The 18687-nt window shown below is 41.1% G+C and overlaps 1 protein-coding gene across 2 annotated transcripts in view; it reads right to left on the reverse strand.

Annotated features, from left to right (window-relative positions):
• The window catches only part of pi4kab (phosphatidylinositol 4-kinase, catalytic, alpha b), a 147733-nt gene that overhangs the window by 25845 nt on the left and 103201 nt on the right, over positions 1 to 18687 (reverse strand). For both annotated transcript variants that reach the window (XM_078554470.1, XM_078554469.1), the window contains 5 exons: positions 17626 to 17819; positions 14985 to 15075; positions 3717 to 3884; positions 2061 to 2114; positions 40 to 160 (listed from right to left, as the gene is read on the reverse strand). In XM_078554470.1, the coding sequence (XP_078410596.1) occupies positions 40 to 160; positions 2061 to 2114; positions 3717 to 3884; positions 14985 to 15075; positions 17626 to 17819 (628 nt within the window). The remainder of the gene's footprint in view (positions 1 to 39; positions 161 to 2060; positions 2115 to 3716; positions 3885 to 14984; positions 15076 to 17625; positions 17820 to 18687) is intronic.

Raw genomic sequence — 18687 nt, forward strand, 5'->3', positions numbered from 1 at the left:
AGGAATAAGGGTATATGGTATGACAGCCTAAATACTTACGGTCCTTATGACTGCCTTCTTCATCTGTGTATATATTGGTTTTCATGTTCCAAATAAATTGGTGACCTAAAAGCTGTGACTTAGCTGCTGCGCACAAGATGTACTCCCTTACATATCCCATCTAGAATATATTGAAAAGCAAACGGCAGGTTAATAGAGGTAACAAATGAAAATGAAAACTATAGGAGTAAGTGCTATTCATGGTTATGCCAACTGGCATAATGGTGCGAAAAAAAAACTTGGAGCAGAGACAATGATTTTTTTTAAAATATATATATAAAACTGAAGGCCAATGCTCATTTAAAAAAAAAAAATGTTTGGTGGGCCAGCAGCTTACAGTAATATTTTGAATATGTCTGTGATTTGCAAAGTAGCTGCAGCTGGAATTGCCTCCCTCTCCTGGCAGGGCTCCAAGAACATTCTACAGAAACGCACCCCGTACCAGCCACAGGCCAATTTCTGCAGCAAGTACAAACAAGAGTGCGTTTTCTGGGGTAAGTCTTCCCAGGATTTTGGGGGTGGGGGGGCAGCTGAATTTAATAATTTCTCAAGCGCTGGATAAAAGTACTAAATATTTGAGGAGGAAAATATAGGCATGTTAGGCAGCTTACTGTGTTTAGCCAGAGTTGTTTTCAGCAGCAGTATCCAGCTAAGAGAAAGCCACCTTGTCTAACTGTACATCTAGCCAGGTGAGGCAGCGGGGGTTAAGCAGCAGCTAAGTGCCCCATTACAGAAAAGATATTAAAGCCACAGAAATCATCGAGCGTCAATCCACCAAGATATGGGAATATAGTCACAGTGAGAGACATCAGATACTGGGATTATTTTATCTAGAGCAGGCAAGGCTAGGAGGAGATTTAATGGAGGTTTTTTTAAAATTATAAAGGGTTTAGATAGAGTGAATAATAGCTGGGAAGTTCAGTGGCAAAGTCACAAATTTAAAAACAGTAAGTAAGAAAACGAGGAGAGTTGCTGGAGCATAGACTGTTTTGCTACAGGAGTGGTTGAGGCAGCAGCCGTTGCATCTTTTAAGGGTAAAGCAGACAAACATTTAAAGGCTCAGATGAAAACCTATGGAGACACAACAGGTCAACATTATTTTAGTTTTGAACCGCTCTAGCAAAAGGATGGTCCAAATGGCCTCAAGTACTGAAAATCTCTATGACTTTAAGCTGCAGGTGGCCAATAAAAGGTGCCATCAAAATCAATAGAAAACATTCTGAATTCAAATTGTATCAGGTGATACCAATCTCCTATTTTCCAAAATACAAATCTAAACACTAACTGCCATTCAAAGTAACTTATCTTAAGTGAAGAAATTTGGGACATTTCTGAGAGGTAAGGTTATTATGTAAATGCAGGTTTGTTTCTTTTTGGGAAGTGCGCGCAAAACCAATGCACCAAGGGTGGGGTTCAAAAGGAGTATCATGCTCGCTGTACAACTTCTGTTCATGTCATGCTCGCCAGTTTGGGTTCGAGCACAATCCACAGACAAAAAAGAAATCCATCTGTGTGGAAAATCTGTCGCCCATCCTAGTGGGCAGCAGGGCAAAGAGAAAGTTGAAATCTGTAGAACACAATATGATCAATAGTCAATTGGCAAAAACAAAATATGGAGATCCTCTCACATCATCTGAAGGACTCAACAGAGCCCGTCCACAGTGACTATAGGTTCAATATTCAGCAAGGTTCCCTGGTATTCCCATAACTTGGACACAATAAAACAGCGGTGTGAAATCGAGCAGAGGGAACAATGCCCAGCTTTAGGATAATACCCTGCCCACCACAAATTGTTTAGAGGCAAACTCATTAAACCAACTTTGTTGTGTCAGATGCAAATTTGGAATCTGCAAACGTCTTAACAATAGAACAGAAAAGTCATTCTTGCAAAGGAAAATATGGGGCATTTCCATGAATTTCTGGACCTTTAAGCTCAATAAGTAGCAAACCAAACACCAGTGTGAACTAGTAAAATCCTTTCCTGTTTGTCTTTGACCAAATAAAGTGGGTGTATTCATTACCTTGTCGTATCTGAGGGCTTGAACAATTTGTGGAATGTAGAACAGAATTGCATCCTGTTTGGGAAAAACATATGGGCCGGTGATTAGCAAGTCAGCCAAAATACAGCTTTGTTCAATCTCTTCAACCTAAAATGTCATATCTTCCGATAACCCCTTTAATTCGTTTCTCACACCACACATCGTTCCAACTAAGTAAATAAAAAGCAGCGTGCTTGAAATTCAGCAGGAACGGCCAGCGCCTGTCATGAGAAATGATGGATTACTGTTTCAACTAGAAACATTTTCTCCGAACTGGAAGGTAAGCAAGGAGTGAATTATGGTGCTAAACGGGAGTGGGGCGAGGGGAAGAAACAGGGACAACAGGTAAAATTGAAGATCAGGTATTCTGAGTTCTGTTACAAGAATAAAAGCAAAGAGTCATGAAGGGTCACGAGGACTCGAAACGTCAACTGTGCTCTTCTCTGCCGATGCTGCCAGACCTGCTGAGTTTTTCCAGGTATTTCTGTTACAAGAAGGCAGTTAGTTAATGATCAGGGAATACATTTTTATTTGAAGGGGTCAGATGCAAAAATCATCTCAGTCGTGCAGTGAAAAGATTTCGGATTCCCAATATTTGCAGTCTTAATTTTTTACATCTAACAGACCAAATAGGTGGCCTGCTTATAAGCATGGTGCAGCTAAAATTTAGCATTGTATTTTGCCATGATCTTTGTGATCATCTCTTAAGGAATGTTCAGTGAGGGGCCCCAATGGCTCATTGGTAAAATCAAAGAACAGTGTGAGGAGGAGGTGAACAGACTAGGTTAATATTCGCATTTGTTCTTCTGAGGGCTCACTTATACAAGGAAATAAGCCAATGGGGTGAGGCACCATCACACCCAAAAAAACATACCCCAGCATGATGATTGTTGGTCTCACTGTGTGTCTGTGGCGCGCACGCACGTGTGTGTGTGTGTGTGTGTGAGAGTGTATGAGTGCATCTGTGTGTGCGTATGTCTGTGTGCATGTGTCTATGCACGCGCCTGTGCCTGTGTGCATGTGGAGGACGGGTGGGTGGGTGGTGAGGGTGTGGTGGCAAGGAAGTGGTGAGGGGTCTGCAACTACTATATTCTATTTTGTATAAGGTTCAGGAACACCATGTAACTCTTAGATCACCAGCTGGTTCAGGAAAATTACAGTCTCCTCACAGACAGCCACAGTTTCAATTTTCTACTCACAGACACTGAAACGAATGTAGAAATAGATAGTCAAGGGTCAGGGGCAGCTTTATTATTATATCAACGAGATAGATCTGAAACAAACATTTAAGATGCAATATATACAAAATAAACTCTGGTATTTAAATTGCGTCCATCATACTTCAAAATGTCACACTTGCTGATTGACTCATACATAAAAAAGCAATTTCTGTTCATAGAACATTGCCAATTGCCTAAAATATTACCAGCTTACCTCCCATGGGGTTGTGCAAAGTGAGCTGGAGAACACAGTTTTATAACAATTGGAATGTTACCGATGAAGTGTGACATGGAAAGTGTGACAGGACACGACTGTGGTACTTCCAGGAAGTATGTGCGCATTATTTATACATTTAATATTACATTCTCAAAGCAATTAATTTATGAAGTATCCCACCCCCAGTATACTGCTCCTTACCGGAGGAAACGAACGCAGCACTTTCACAGCATACTGTGCGGTCAGTGGATGTGGTGGATATAAACTTGAAAAGTAAGAGAGGGCAGTTGGTGGATCTGTAGGTGCCCAACACAAAATATGGCTCAGCTCTGGTGCATCAGCATCAATTGTGTGCCAAGTGACCAGATGCTATAAAACAAAAAGCAGAGAAAATAGTTTAACCCAGAAACAGGAAACCAAACCGGATATCAATAATTGTACAAAAAGCTAACCTTTCATTGGGATAAGTATAATGGCTAATGGTTAATTGTTAATCATTGGGATAAGTCACAGGTCTAACAGTTGCATTATTTATACAAATTCCTTGGTCAAGGCAGTTTAAAAATAGAATACAACAATTCAGCACAAAAATATTATCTACAGATATCCACTAGTCCTTCATATTATTTTGATCCTTGAGCAGACTTTCACATCCTTCCATGGCCTCACTGCATTCTATTTCTGCCATTTTCTAGAGATGTATGGCCCCAAATACACTCTTTGCTCTTCCAACACTGGTTACCATCTTGTTTCTCACTCCTCCCACTCAACCATCAATGGTTACTCTTCCCTTGCCTTCACGAGTTCCTCCACCTTATCACAACTGTGCTCCTTTCAAAAACCTAATAACCTCCCCTTGGCCAGGCTTTCCCTCCACTCCAACAACTTAATACTTTTCTATTTTGCCTCCTCTGACATGTTTGTACATGAGGAGCCCAATAGAAATGTAGCTATTTGTGAAAGCAGGGGAAAATGACAGGGACACCTCCTTCTAGAACATTTTAGGTATGTCACGCAACCTCCAATCCCGCATTCTACACACTGGGCAATAATTTCCTGTAATGCCGAATCTAACGGTGTCTACTGTTAGTTAGACTTGCCCTTGCTTGCTTTAGGTTTTTAAATTTGTGTGTGTCAAGTTGCTGTAGGTGTGAGGTGATAGCATCACAGTGAGAGGAAACTGGGCATCTGGGACAGGAATGAATAGGGCAAGTAATTGTGTCTCCTTTAACCAATCAGGTTGAAGGATTGTAAAATTAACATCGCAAAGACTAAAAAGGAAATATAAATTAAGAGTGGGTGAATTCAATATCAAATCAGATGCAGCAAGAGAAATAAAGGGAGTGAAAGGAAGAATGGATTGAGAAAGAAAATAATACATCTAAGTAAAAAAAAAATTAAGAATTCTACATTTATAAAAATTTTCCAATAATTAAACCCTGAAGAAATGAGATTCCTTATTTGTACTATATTTAATTTTCAGTGCCAGGAAAGTAGCAAGCAGTAATTAGCACTTATCAAATCACTAAAAGGATGGCTCAGTTCATAGCACCCTTACCTTTGAATCAGAAGGTTGTGAGTTCATGTCCCACTGCCGGAAACCAAGAACTGTGAATGTACTCGAAAGAGTTACAATCTGTGACTGTTGATAACTCGAAAGAGTTACTTAGACTGAAATAGAAAATACTTAACTTTCCGTGGCAAGTTACGTTTGTATCTATTACGCAAACACAGCAACCTCACAACAATCAGTGCCCGTCAACAGTGAGGCAGGCAGCAAGGTGCTGTTTTCGCGAAACTAATGGACAGTATCTTAAGGATATTTGAGTTTAATCATGCCTCTGCCCTTGCCTGAAGTTGCTGTACCATTTACGTATAATGTTGAGCACCACTAGCTTCACTGTTACTTTGACAGCAAATTAGGCCAATGCTAACAAACAGCTATTTCATTAAGTTCTTTAATCCAATGGTTGATAGTCTTAGCTTTCACCATAAAGATTTGCAGTAACAGGTCAACTGGCCCTTTAAATACACGCCAGTTGTCCATTAGAAAAATCCAAAACTAATCCCCTTGACTGTTCTCTCCCCATACCCTATATCTTCAGATATTTCCAATGCTTCAAATTTTTGTCCAATTTTGCCAAACAGTAGAATGGCCACTATATCAATCACCTCCTGTGGAAAAACATCCCATGCTGCATAAAAAAATTTCTCCTACAACCTCTCCTCACTTTCTCCAGTGACAATTTTAAATTGTGTTCCTAATATACCTGTCATTTATCATCACTCTGTAACCTAACAAAATAGCCTTTCCTTATTCACTCCAAATACTTATATAATTTTAAAAACTGCTATTAAATATCCCTTTCACTTTCTTTGCTCCAAAACTTTCCCAGAATCAGCATTTGATGTAGCCAAGTTCATATGGATGACAGTTTTGAATGTGAAGGATAACAAGACCCACCCCTCCCATTCCCACCAACTGTACAATCTTTCTTTATTACATTACTTTCAAACACGCTGATACAAGGGTGGGTTGATCATCCCTGTGGCATCTCCACCTTATTTCAATAGCCATCTCCCTAATTGTGCAGATGTCTGATGGGGGTTACTCATGCAGTTGAACATTTTGCCAAAGGCAAGGGTGTCCCTGGCTTTTTTTGTCTTTGTTGCATTGAGGTGAGGCATGGAGCTTTATATAGGATTACATATGATAAACAGCACAGAAATGGGTCATTCGGCCCAACCAGTCCATGCTGGCATTTATGCTCCACTCAAGTCTCCTCCCATCTTTCCTCATCTAAAACTGATTACCACAACCCTCTATTCCCTTCTCCCACGTTTGCTTGTCAGGTTCTCCTTAAATGCATCTATACTATTCACTTCAACCACTCCCTGCGAGTTCCACATTCTCACCACACTTTGAGAAAATAAGCTTCTTCTGAATTCCTTATTTGATTTCTCTTGTATCGATGGCCTCTAGTTATGCTCAAGTGGAAACACTCTCTCTATATCCACTCTATCAAAACCTTTCAAGACCTCTATTAGGTCACCCGCTGCCTTCTTTTTCTCCCCCACGAGAAAAGAGACCCAAACACTTCTTGATATGTAAACCCTCACATTTCTGGTATCATCCTTGTAAATATTCTCTGCACCCTTTCTAGTAACTCTGTATCGTTTTTAAAGTATGGCAAACAAAACTGCACACTTTGCTCTAAGTGTGGTCTAACCAAGGTTCAATACAGGTTTAGCATAACCTCCCTACATTTCAATTCTCTCCTTCTAGAAATAAGCCTAGTGCTTGGTTCATATTTTTAGGGCCTCACTAACCTGTGACACAACTTTAAAGATTGGTGTATTTGTACTCTGAGATTCCTTTGTTCAGCTACCCTACCAGGACTCACACCTTCCAAGCAATACATGACCTCACTATTCTTCCTACCAAAATGTATTATCTCATATTTATGTTGAACTTCATTTGCCAATATTTTTTTTTAATTCATTAACAGGATGCGGGCTTTGCTCGCTGGGCCAGCATTTATTTCCCATCCCTAGTTGCCCTTGCAAAGATGGTGCTGAGCTGCCTTCTTGAACCGCTGCAGTCCATGTGATGTAGGTACACCCACAGTGCTGTTAGGGAGAGAGTTCCACCAGCGACAGTGAAGGAACGGTGATATATTCCAAGCCAAGATGGTGAGTGACTTGGGAGGGGGGGGAAACTTCCAGGTGGCGGTGTTCCCATCTATTTGCTGCCCTTGTCCTTCTAGATGGTAGTGGTCATGGGTTTGGGAGGTGCTGTCTAAGGAGCCTTGCTGAATTCCTGCAATGCATCTTGTAGACGGTAAACACTGCTGCTATTGTCCGTTGGTGGTGGAGGGAATGAATGTTTGTGGATGTGGTGCCAAACCAGCAGACTGCTTTGGCCTGGATGGTGTCGAGCTTCTTGAGTGTTGTGGGAGCTGCACTCAACCAGGCAAGTGGGGAGTATTCCATCACACTCATGTGGATGGTGGACAGGCTTTGGGGAATCAGGAGGTGAGTTAACTCGTCACAGGGTTCCTAGCCTCTGACCTACTCTTGTAGCCACAGTATTTATATGGCTAGTCCAGTTCAGGTTATGGTCAATGGTAGCCCCCCAAGATGTTGATAGTGGGAATCGGTGATGGTAATGCCATTGACGTCAAGGAGCGATGGTTAGATTCTCTCTTGTTGGAGATGGTCATTGCCTGGCACTTGTACGGTATGAATGTTACTTGCCACTTGTCAGCCCAAGCCTGGATACTGTCCAGGTCTTGCTGCATTTGGACATGGACTGCTTCAGTATCCAAGAAGTCACAAATGGTGCTGAACATTGTGCAATCATCAGCGAACATCCCCACTTCTGACCTTATAATGGAAGGAAGGTCACTGATGAAGCAGCTGAAGATGATTGAGCCAAGGACGCTATTCTGAGGAACTCCTGCGGTGATGTTCTGGAGCTGAGATGACTGACCTCCAACAATCACAACCGTCTTCCTTTGTGCTAGGTGTGACTCCAACCAGTGGAAGGTTTTCCCCCTGATTCCCATTGACTCCAGTTTTGCTAGGGCTCCTTGATGCCACTCTCAGTCAAATGCAGCCTTGATGGCAAGGGCAGTCACTCTCACCTCAGGAGTTCAGCTCTTTTGTCCATGTTTGAACCAAGGCTCTAATGAGGTCAGTAGCTGAGTGGCCCTAGCAGAACCCTGGGCGTCAGTGAGCTAAGCAAGTGCGGCTTAGTGATAGTACTGCTCCATTACTTTACTGATGATCAAGAGTAGACTGATGGGGTAGTAATTGGCTGGGTTGGATTTGTCCTGCTTTTTGTGTACAGGACATGCCTGGGCAATTTTCCACATAGCCGGAACAATAGCCAGTTTATTAGTGCCACCCTGTATTTTGTTGCAGTCCTTTTCAATACTTGATTATCCATCAACCCCGCCGTTTGGTGACATTCGCGAGTTTAGATATTGCGTTTTTTGATTCCAAAGATCCAAATAATGAACGTGGATTGTGAAGTACAGTGGTCCCAGCACTAGTCCTTGCCCATCCTCCATGACTGTGAACAGTGTTGTATGATGTGTATGTATCCGCATGCCATTGTAATGTAAAGGTGCTCAGCAGAGGAAGGATTACCATCCATGGTATGGTTTTTTTTTTATTCATTCATGGGATCTGGGCGTCGCTGGCTAGGCCAGCATTTATTACCCATCCCTAATTGCCCTTGTTCAGAGGGCAGTCATCCAGAATCACATGTAGGCCAGACCAGGTAAGGACACTAGTGAACCAGATTGGTTTTTACAACAATCGACAATGGTTTCATCATTAAACTTTGAATTCAAATTCCACCATCTGCTGTGGTGGGATTCAAACCCAGATCACCAGAGCATTACCCTGGGTCTCTGGATTACTATGCCAGCGACAATACCATTACACCATAGCCTCCACCATGATGTATAAAGTCACATGGTAATAGACTGAGAGTAGACCCTAGAAGCAGCCCACCAGCTTGGCAGCAGCACCATGCATGACATAACTGGGATCTGTACATAGTTAGAGTAACAACAAATGGTTCATGTTTAAACATACAGGTCTCAAGATCTCATCACTCAGACATCAAACAAACCCACAACACAACAAACAGCTACCCTTTACTCCCACTCTCTGCATTGTCTTGAAGCCAGCAAGCAATATATTCTGCCAATTGTCCCCTGACTCTGCATTATCTGACCTTATCCATTAGTTAATTATGGGGCGCCTTATCCAAAGCCGTTTGAAAATCAGATAAATCACATCTACTGCATTACATTATCTATTCTCTCTGTTACCTCCTCAATATATTCAATAAAGTTGTTCAAGCAAGATTTTCCTTTCTGAAATCCATGTTGATTACTCATTATTATACTTCTCATTTCTAACGTTCTTCTATTCGCTCCTTGTGTAGGGACACAATTATTTTTCCTGCCACCAATGTAATCTCACTGGTCTATAATTTCCTGGACATGTCATATTCCCCTTCTTAAATATAGGTCCCCTGACATTGCACCTTTTTCTACTGAAGTATTAAATATGTGTAATAATGCCCCTGCTATCTTTTTCCTAGATTATTTAAAATGCATGGATGGGATCCATCCCGACTAGGGACTTTATCCTCTTTGAGTTTGTTTAGCTTATTCAATACATCTGTTTTTCATTTTAAATGCACTTATCTCATTACTCATCTGATCATGCAATATCACATCCACCTGTTCTATCTCCCTGGTAAACACTGAAATGAAATAATTATTTAATCTCTTCCCTTACCTGTTGTATTACCCTAGCCACCCATTAATGGCTCTATTCCCATCCCAGAGCTTCAAGGGAACCACTTACGAGTGCATAATCAGATCTCTTTAATTTATGCGTTATCTCAAATTGCAGATCCTAGCTAATGTTGCCGTTCGGCTTTGCATTGATATAGAGTTTTCAGGGCCTCAGGGTGCCCCAAAGTGCTTTAAAACCAATGAAGTATGTACTGTTTTGAGGTGTAGTCACTGCTGTATTGCAGGAAATGCAGCAGCCAATTTGCACAAAAGCTTTCACAATTAGAAATGTAATTATGGGTTGTAAATATTGGTCAGGACACGAGGGAAAATTTTAACTTTTAAGATACACAAAAGGTTTAATAACAGAGAAGGTGGTTAAGTTCATATTTACCTCACTCCTGCCATGAATTCCTACATGTGTAATCAGATTAATGTGGTCTAAATGAAAGAGAAGTTCAACTACTGCACCACAGGGGCTAAATACATCTACTTTAAGATTGTTAGTCGGGCTCGAAGTGTGGCACATTTGTGTGTACTGGAAGCTATATGTATTAATACACAGGGCCCTGCTCTTTGCAGACAGAAAGAACATGTACACGCATTGCGCCTGTTTCAGCTAAGCAAAATAAGTGATAGCCATTCGCTGGTTCATTCCTCAGGGCAATGCCTTGACCAGTCAAGCAGCCTGGTTTAAATTTCAAACAATGCTTGGCAGTTAACTGTCAGTCACCATTAACTGGTGCAATTCTCCGTGACAATGCCTCTACCATTCAGAGTCCACTTGCCAACCAATCAGCACTCTCTTCTTATACAATATAAAGTTGTTGTTTCCCTTGACATTGGTATTCTTGCGGTTGTCTTGATGAGTGCAAGGCGAAAAGCTTCAATAAAATGTATTTAGCCAATTCTCTTTTGAAACCACCCTCTCAGGCAGTGCATTCCACGTCACAACAACTTGCTATGTGAAAAAGACCGGGTTCCTTATGACACCTGTCATTCTTTTGCCAATTACCTTAAATCTGTGTCCTCTAGTTACCAGCCCTTATGTGACTGGAAACTGTTTTTTTCTTAATCTCCCCTTAATCTTCTCTGCTCTGAGGAGAACAAGCCTAGCTTCTTCAAACTCTCTACATAAATGGAGTTCCTTATCACTAGTACCATTCTTGTAAATCTCTTTTGCACCTTCACCAAGGCCTTGACACCTTTCATTAACTATGGTGCCCAACACTTAACACAATATTCCAGTTGAGTCCTAAACATTTATTTTCAATAACAGGTTAGCATAATTTCCTTTCCTTTTTTATTCAATTCCTTTTTGGATGAACTCAAGGATTCTATTTATATCTTTAAACAGCCTTCTCAACTCGTCCTGGTATCTTCCAAGATTTATGTACATATATCCAGATCGGTGTTCCCGCACCAAATTTGAATCAAACAATTTATTAATGCTAAAGCTTAAACATTTCCTTGATAAATCTATTACAAGCAATAAATGCAGATGCAAAGTGAAGGCCACACGGCAGAACATCAGCAAAATGGAAAATAATAAAAGAAGCGGAGAGATAAATTGGAAAGTAACAATTAGGTGATACCAAACTTGAACTGAAAACATTTGAAGGTTGGAGGGAGGAGAGGAAATGCAAAGAACGAAGGTTAGAAATTCCAGAGTTCTGAGGTCCTAAGAAAATAAGGGGCAGTGCAATTAATTTCCTCTCAAAACTCTTAAAAAGAAAAGGAATAGTATGAAGCCCAAAATGCTAGCTGAGGATCAGTACGATAAGACCAGCAGCTGGGGAGCTGCAAAAGACCAGATCAATGAGGTGATTTATGGCATCAACCAAGCTTAGTTGATTGACAGGGTGCAAATTGATACAGTATTATCAATAAAGCAGAAAAGAGTTATTTGTTGGAAGTGACCACTAGTGAGGAAACACATAGCATAGGATTGGATAAGATCCAGGAAATGAGCTGAATTACTGGACCGATTAAGGGTAGGCTGACCGAGCTATTGTTTAAGCCCCTTAATCTGGATAGATTCTCTGAATTCTCTTGACATGTTAGGCAGCTGAAAAAAATAGCGTTATATTACTTTGTGAATAATTGAAAATGCTCCGGATGGTCTTACTATCCTCGGTTAGGGAGAGGGGTAAAAAAAACATCAGCCAGCCTAGAAAACGACTGCTTTCAGTAAATGTGTGCATGTACCCAGGGCAGAACAAGATCTACGAACCCAGCAAACCTCATTTAGATTCATATATAAACAACAGCCACTCAGGTGAGTTGCAAAGGATTACCAGCAACTGTTAAGAGAGCAGGGAGCAACCAAAAAAAAAACAGCATTTTATCATCATATACCACTATTGCCTTCATCATCATGCCAATATCTTGAAAGGTTCCCAGAGCCAAACAAGTAGCGAAATGAACTGAATGCAAGTCCTAACAGATGAACAATGTTTAACATTTTCTTTCCAGACTATTTGCTCAGTATTTAAAATTTGTGAATACATTGCAAAGCAAATATATGCAAGCAAAAAGGAGTTACCTTTACAGTCATTCAGCTCAAGGCACTTTACAACAGCCCATACTTGCCAGAAACTTCACCCTTAATTTACTGCAGTTTATGTTATGTGTGTAATAAATGTCATTTTCACCATTATAAATACAATGCGCATTTTTAATTAATATCTCCCAGAGTGCGAAGTGTGTAATAGTTTCTAGGCAGATGATATCAGTGAATTCCAAGCTAATCAGCAAACAAAGGAGCAAGTTAATTTTCTAAATGCCAAGCCAGGATCACAGAATGAGGAATTTGCTTACAAGTCCAGATCTTATTAATTATCTAAACCTCAGATATCCGGGAATGAAAGTGTGTAAATGGATGTATTACTCGCCTTTTGCCATTTTCATCACCTCTGTACCACACAGCTTCGTGTGGCAATATTTTGTTTCCCATTTCCCATTAGGTATTAAAGGGCAAATTCTAATTCTTGCCTTTCTGGAAAGAATACTCTTGGTTTAAACTATTGTCACAAGATCACAATGGTGGAGAATGGTCTTTCTGCTCATTTTTAATTTATTCAGCCAGAAAGACTATATATTCCCCATTTCAGCATCCAATTACCTCACAGTTGATTATAACATTTAACTTCCATTATTCTGACTGGACGCTGATTTCATGATCTTTATGAGTTATCAGCTTTAGAGTTACATCAGAGAGTGCACTTGAAGAGTACTTTATTGGCTGTGAAGTACTTTGAGACAATCTTAGAAGATGAAAGCCGTAATAAAAATGCAAGCAAAAGCACAAAAGTGAAGTAAATGTCACCTGCCATTGATCGGCCCACATTGTACAACATTTGTAATTCCGGAGCTGCCTCTTTGCATTGTGCAGCCTCCTCCTAGTTTGGCATCTCTGCTAATCTAACTAATTTGCATTGACTTTCTGATTCTAGGTCACTGTTGTATATTAAACGCATTAATATTTCCAACACAGCACTGGCACCCCACTTGGAATTCCCCCCCAACTCTGTCAGAGCTCCTCAAAATAAACGCCTTGCCAGCAAGGTCCAAGGGGATTCCTCCCAATATCTCCCTCTGCCACGGTGGTGCAATATCAACGGAAAACCTTCGAGAAACAGTTTAACCACCAGGTTTTCTGCCAGCCTCCAACCCGAGTTAAGGGTGGGGTTCAGGGACCCCAGGAAATTCTAACCCCTGCAACAACACAAAGCAAAATACTACCAATGCTACCAAATCTGAAATAAAAACAGAAAATTCTGGAAATACTCAGCAGTTTGGGCAGCATCTGTGGAGAGAGAAACAGAGTTAACGTTTCAGGTTGATGATGGTCCTTTTGATGACCTGAGACGTTAACTCTGTCTCTCTCTCCACAGGTGCTGTCTGGCATTTTTTGTGTTTTTATTTCAAATTCTATCCCCAGTTCTTTTCTACCTCTTCTACCAGTTTCTTACCCATTCCCAAGATTGAAGCTGAATCCCTACAGCTTTGAGCTTAACTAATGTAATCAAATACAACACACTCTGATTGGTTTCTAAAACGAATGATCCCCAACATAACCCTCAAAAGCTGATACTGGGGATGGTAGGACTGTCGTATGAGGAGAGATTGGTTCGACTGGGCCTGTATTCACTAGAGTTTAGAAGAATGAGAGGGGATCTGATTACAACGTATAAAATTCTAACAGGACTAGACAGAATAGACACAGGGAGGGTGTTTCCCCTGGTTGGTGAGTCTCGAACCAGGGGCCACAGTCTCAGGATACGGGGCAGGCCATTTAGGACTGAGATGAGGAAAGATTTCTTCACTCAGAGGGCAGTCAACCTGTGGAATTCTCTACCACAGAAGGCTGTGGAGGCCGGGTCACTGAGTATATTCAAGAAAGAAATTGATAAATTTTTGGATATTAGGGGTATCAAGGGTATGGAGAGAAAGCGGGAACAAGGCGTTGAGATAGAGGATCAGCCATGATCATATTGAACGGCGGAGCAGGCTCGAAGGGCTGAATGGCCTACTCCTGCTCCTAGTTTCTATGTGTATGTGTGTCTATTATGTCCTTGCTCCCACTATCAAATATTCAGTCTCACTGGGCAGCTCCCAAAGATTATGTGCTTCATCTCCGTCACCGAAACCTAGGTTTTTTTTTAAAAACATGTCAGATCCTCAGAACGTAACTAGACGAACACATTCAGCCAGCTGTCAAATCCTTCTTAGCATTCTCACAATGTCGAATGAAAAGCTTGGTCATAGTTATCTATAACAACTGCCGAAAAATGCTGAGCAAGCAGCTCTTTCTCATAAAATGTCCTGTTGGACTTGTCATTGTATCTCAGGTGTCATAATGGGTTACGACCAAGAGTGCAAAAGAATGGAAAGAAAAGCTTTGACTTTACAGAAATATATCAAAAGGCAAGTAAAATGACACCGCATTTGATATTTTAATAGGCCTGGCAATGAGCACTTATAAATTTTCTGGCACGTTTTACCACGAAATAATCACTAAGAATTTATCTAATTTCAAATTAAACAGTTCCCCATTTTCTATTGCGCACATTTTTAAAGTTTATGGATAAAAACCAAATAAGGACAGTTATTTAGGAGGGCATTTCTTTAATGTCCATAAACTTACCCGGATGGCTTCCGGGACATCACTAATGGCTCCAGGATCCAGCCTCACCAAACGAGTTACTTCTGCTCCAATGGCTTCAGTGTTTTTAAACCTGGCAGATGCAAAATGTTGAACAAGCGGGTGTGAGTCACCAAGAAGTCTAATTTAGTTATAGGTGTAATAGTCCTCATCCTTCAAACATCTCTGGTGGTGCTGATCACCGGCATTATGAGATGTGAAACATGTTCACACTGATGTGTTTATGGTCTTGCTGTCAACTAAACTCAAAGGCAGTTTGTATTTTGCTGTAATATACCAACACCACTGAAGTAGTAGGGCACGTGAATGTCTCAACTTAGCAATGTTACATGCATTAATAACACGGGCCTCGTAGATATAGTGTTAGTAATGCTATTTAATTATTGCTTTGCAAAACATGCCTATGATGTAAGTACATTTGTTTGCTTTTCTTCCCCCCACCCCACCAACTTCTGCACAAAACCTTTTATTTCCCAGTTTTTTTTTAAACATTGTAAAATATTTGGCCTTTTGCTCTATGTCTCACTGGTTTTGCAGTATTTTCTTAAGTGCTTTATTTGTATAATTCTGCCATCCTCAAGTGTTTCAGTTCTGAAGATAATTATAAAATATATTTTTTCTCCTGCTTTACGTCCCACATGAAGTTATGTTTCTTACAGAAGCTGTTGTGGCTGTAATGCTGCACAAAGTTATTCTCATGTCGAGGCTCCAAAGACTGGAAGAACCTGTACAGATGGTCATTTGCCTTGGTCCAGGCCCTACTTACTGGCCTCTTGGCTCTGGCCAGAACATCAGAGGTCAGCAATAAATATTTTATAAACATCTCCCTCTGGCAATGCCATAAACAACAGACCAAAACAAACTCCTACCCAAAGAACAGCTTGCTCAAAATTTTCTTTAAATGGTAGAAGGTGGATAACACATTCTAAAGATTGAATAATAAAGTGGGGGGAGGGGGTGACAGCACAACACACCCCCACCCCCACCAGAAACCAGGCTGACGTGGAGCCGACATGCTCCATGCTGACCCACCCCGCAGACATAAAGTGCTGCAGGCAGACTAATGAGAGCCATGTAGGACTTCCATCCCTCATTGGGACGGAGACTCCACCCTCTGAAGCTACTGACCAATCCAGTTGGAAGACATCAGTGGCAGCTACCGGGACTGGTGAAGAAAGGACCCCAAGGCCTTGGATTCCTGGAGCAGGTCAGTCCGGGGTCTTGGGCCGGGAGGGTTTGAGTAGGTTAGGGAGAGTGGCAGTGGGGGGGGGAAGGGAGGGTTTAAGGGAGTGAGTGGGTAGGAAGGAAGTGAAGGCTCAACCTAAGGGGCGGGGCCCGCTCACCAACCGGAAGATTCTGCCCAAGGTTACAAAAGCACCTCTTCCCTGAAACATCAACCACGGAAGGAGCAAAGGCAGCAATATCATGGAAACGTCATCACCTCCCAGTCATTTACCATTCTGACTTCAACTTTTATCAATATTCCTTCCTTCGTCATTGGACCAATGTTCTGCAACTCCCTGACTAGCATCATTTTGGCAGCAGAAACACCAGAAGGACTGCAGTGTTTTGAGGAGAAGGCCCAGCACAAGCTTCCGAGGGCAACCAGGGGTGAGCAATAGATGATGGCCTTGACTATACCATCCACATCCCAAGGACAAATAAACTTCCACTAAAGAGATTTCCATCCTAGCCTACATGATTCTCCAAACAGTTATTCCCCACATAATCTATAGTGAGTTGTGTTCAACCAAGAATGAAAAGGAGAATATTGTAACAAGGAATTACAAAATAGGAAAGACCATTTTTAAGAATCGGGCAAAAAAAACCATCAAGTTTTATCATACTGGTTTTAGACTCTCCGTCAGCCATGTAGTAACATATTTAATTTTTTCTCCTTCCAATTGCTCTTGCTAAAGGCACTCACTCTTCACTGAGGTACAATTCTGTACGCGTCAGTTTCCCTCCAGTATCTCACTCAAGTTGCTGTACCTCACATGCAAGCCTCAACAGCGACTGTCGGTAACTATTTGACTGCAAGAGGGTGGGTGGGAATGTCATAGCTGAATCTAGTTATGGCCTCATCCAATATAGCAAGAGGTTGCTCAACAGCATTCAAGGATGGGAGCAATGGTTAAATTCTATCCTCGTTAACTATGCAATGCTGAGGACAATTATGACATGCCTACTGAAGAGATCAGTGAACACTTTACCAACTACGTATGTACCTTTCTGCCCTGCAAGGTCCAGCTTCCCAGTGGGTCATCCACTGAGGGAAGCTATTCAATTTAATTTTCCTGTGTTTTGTGCACCAAGCAGATTTAGATCCATGCAAACAAAAAAACTTCACGATGGGCTTATGTGTATGCACTTAAAAGGAAAATGTTTGGATTCCACTAGCGTCAGATCAAAACCTATAGGGTGAAGAAGAACAAAATAGAGGACCTGTATTTTGTGGTGACACAGAAAACGTACATAACCAATATTACTATTTTAATTTATGCATTATCTGGTTCATTCCTGATATAAAATGTTAAACAGCAGTTTTGGATCCAGCGTCTGCTGCCAATTAACACCCACAATGTAAAATAATGCAAGGTTTTAATCATTCTGACTCCATTACCTGGTAGGAAGCTCTATTGCCAAGTAAGGTGAGATGCTCCAGGCCAGATTTACATTATCCTTCCATTGCTTTTCATTCAGGCTGACATACTTTGACCGCCAATTTGCTACACTGAGTTCTCCTGCCTGGTCCATTGCCAACTCAGGGGATGAGAGAGGATTATACCATGTGGTGAGACGTTCAATTTCGCTTGCCTAAATATTGAAAACAAAAATAAACATTCTTTTGTGTGTTAGCCATGGTTCAGTGGGTGGAACACTTGCCTCCAAGTCAGAATCCTTTGGGTTCAAGTCTCACTATGGGGTCTAGGCTGACATTCAAGTTCAGTACCAAGGGAGTGCTGTACTGTCAGATGAGATGCTAAACCAAAATCACACCTGGCCTCTCAGATGGACATAAAAGCTCCCATGCCACTATCTCAAAAAAGAGGAGTTATTTCCAGTTTCCAGGTCAATATTTATCCCTCAATCAACATCACGAAAACCAGATTACCTGGTTGCTATCACGTTTGTGTGTGCAAGATGGTTGGTGCATTTTGTACATTGCAACAGTGACTACCCTTCAAAAGAATGTCACTGGCTGTAAAATGCTTTGGGGTATCCTGAGGTCATGAAAGGCACCCAATAAAAGGGGTCTTCCTTTCTATAATACAATATATTACGGTTAGATGCTTTTTCAAAAGATCATCCAGAAATCTACTGTAGTACTGAATAATAAATTGTAACAACACATTCAGCCCATTGGACTAGTCCTTGTTCTTTATTAGACCTATTCAATTAATCCCACTCGTCTATTTTCCCCCATAGGCCTTAATCATTCTCTTCCTTTCAAGTACTTATCCAATTCTCTTTAGAATGCTACTGCCACCGCCCTGCCACAACAACTCACTGCATAAAAAATGTTTCCTCATGTTGCCTTTGCTCTTTTTGCCAATCCCTTTAAATCTGGGTCCTCTAATTATCGACCATTCTGCCACTAGAAACAGTTTTTCTTTATTTATTCTTAGTTACTTATGAAGCCTAGCCTACGTAAAATATATACTCCCGATAATTTAGCCATTAT

Source organism: Cetorhinus maximus, chromosome 12 (assembly GCF_964194155.1).
Source record: "Cetorhinus maximus chromosome 12, sCetMax3.hap1.1, whole genome shotgun sequence".
Lineage (NCBI taxonomy): Eukaryota > Metazoa > Chordata > Chondrichthyes > Lamniformes > Cetorhinidae > Cetorhinus > Cetorhinus maximus.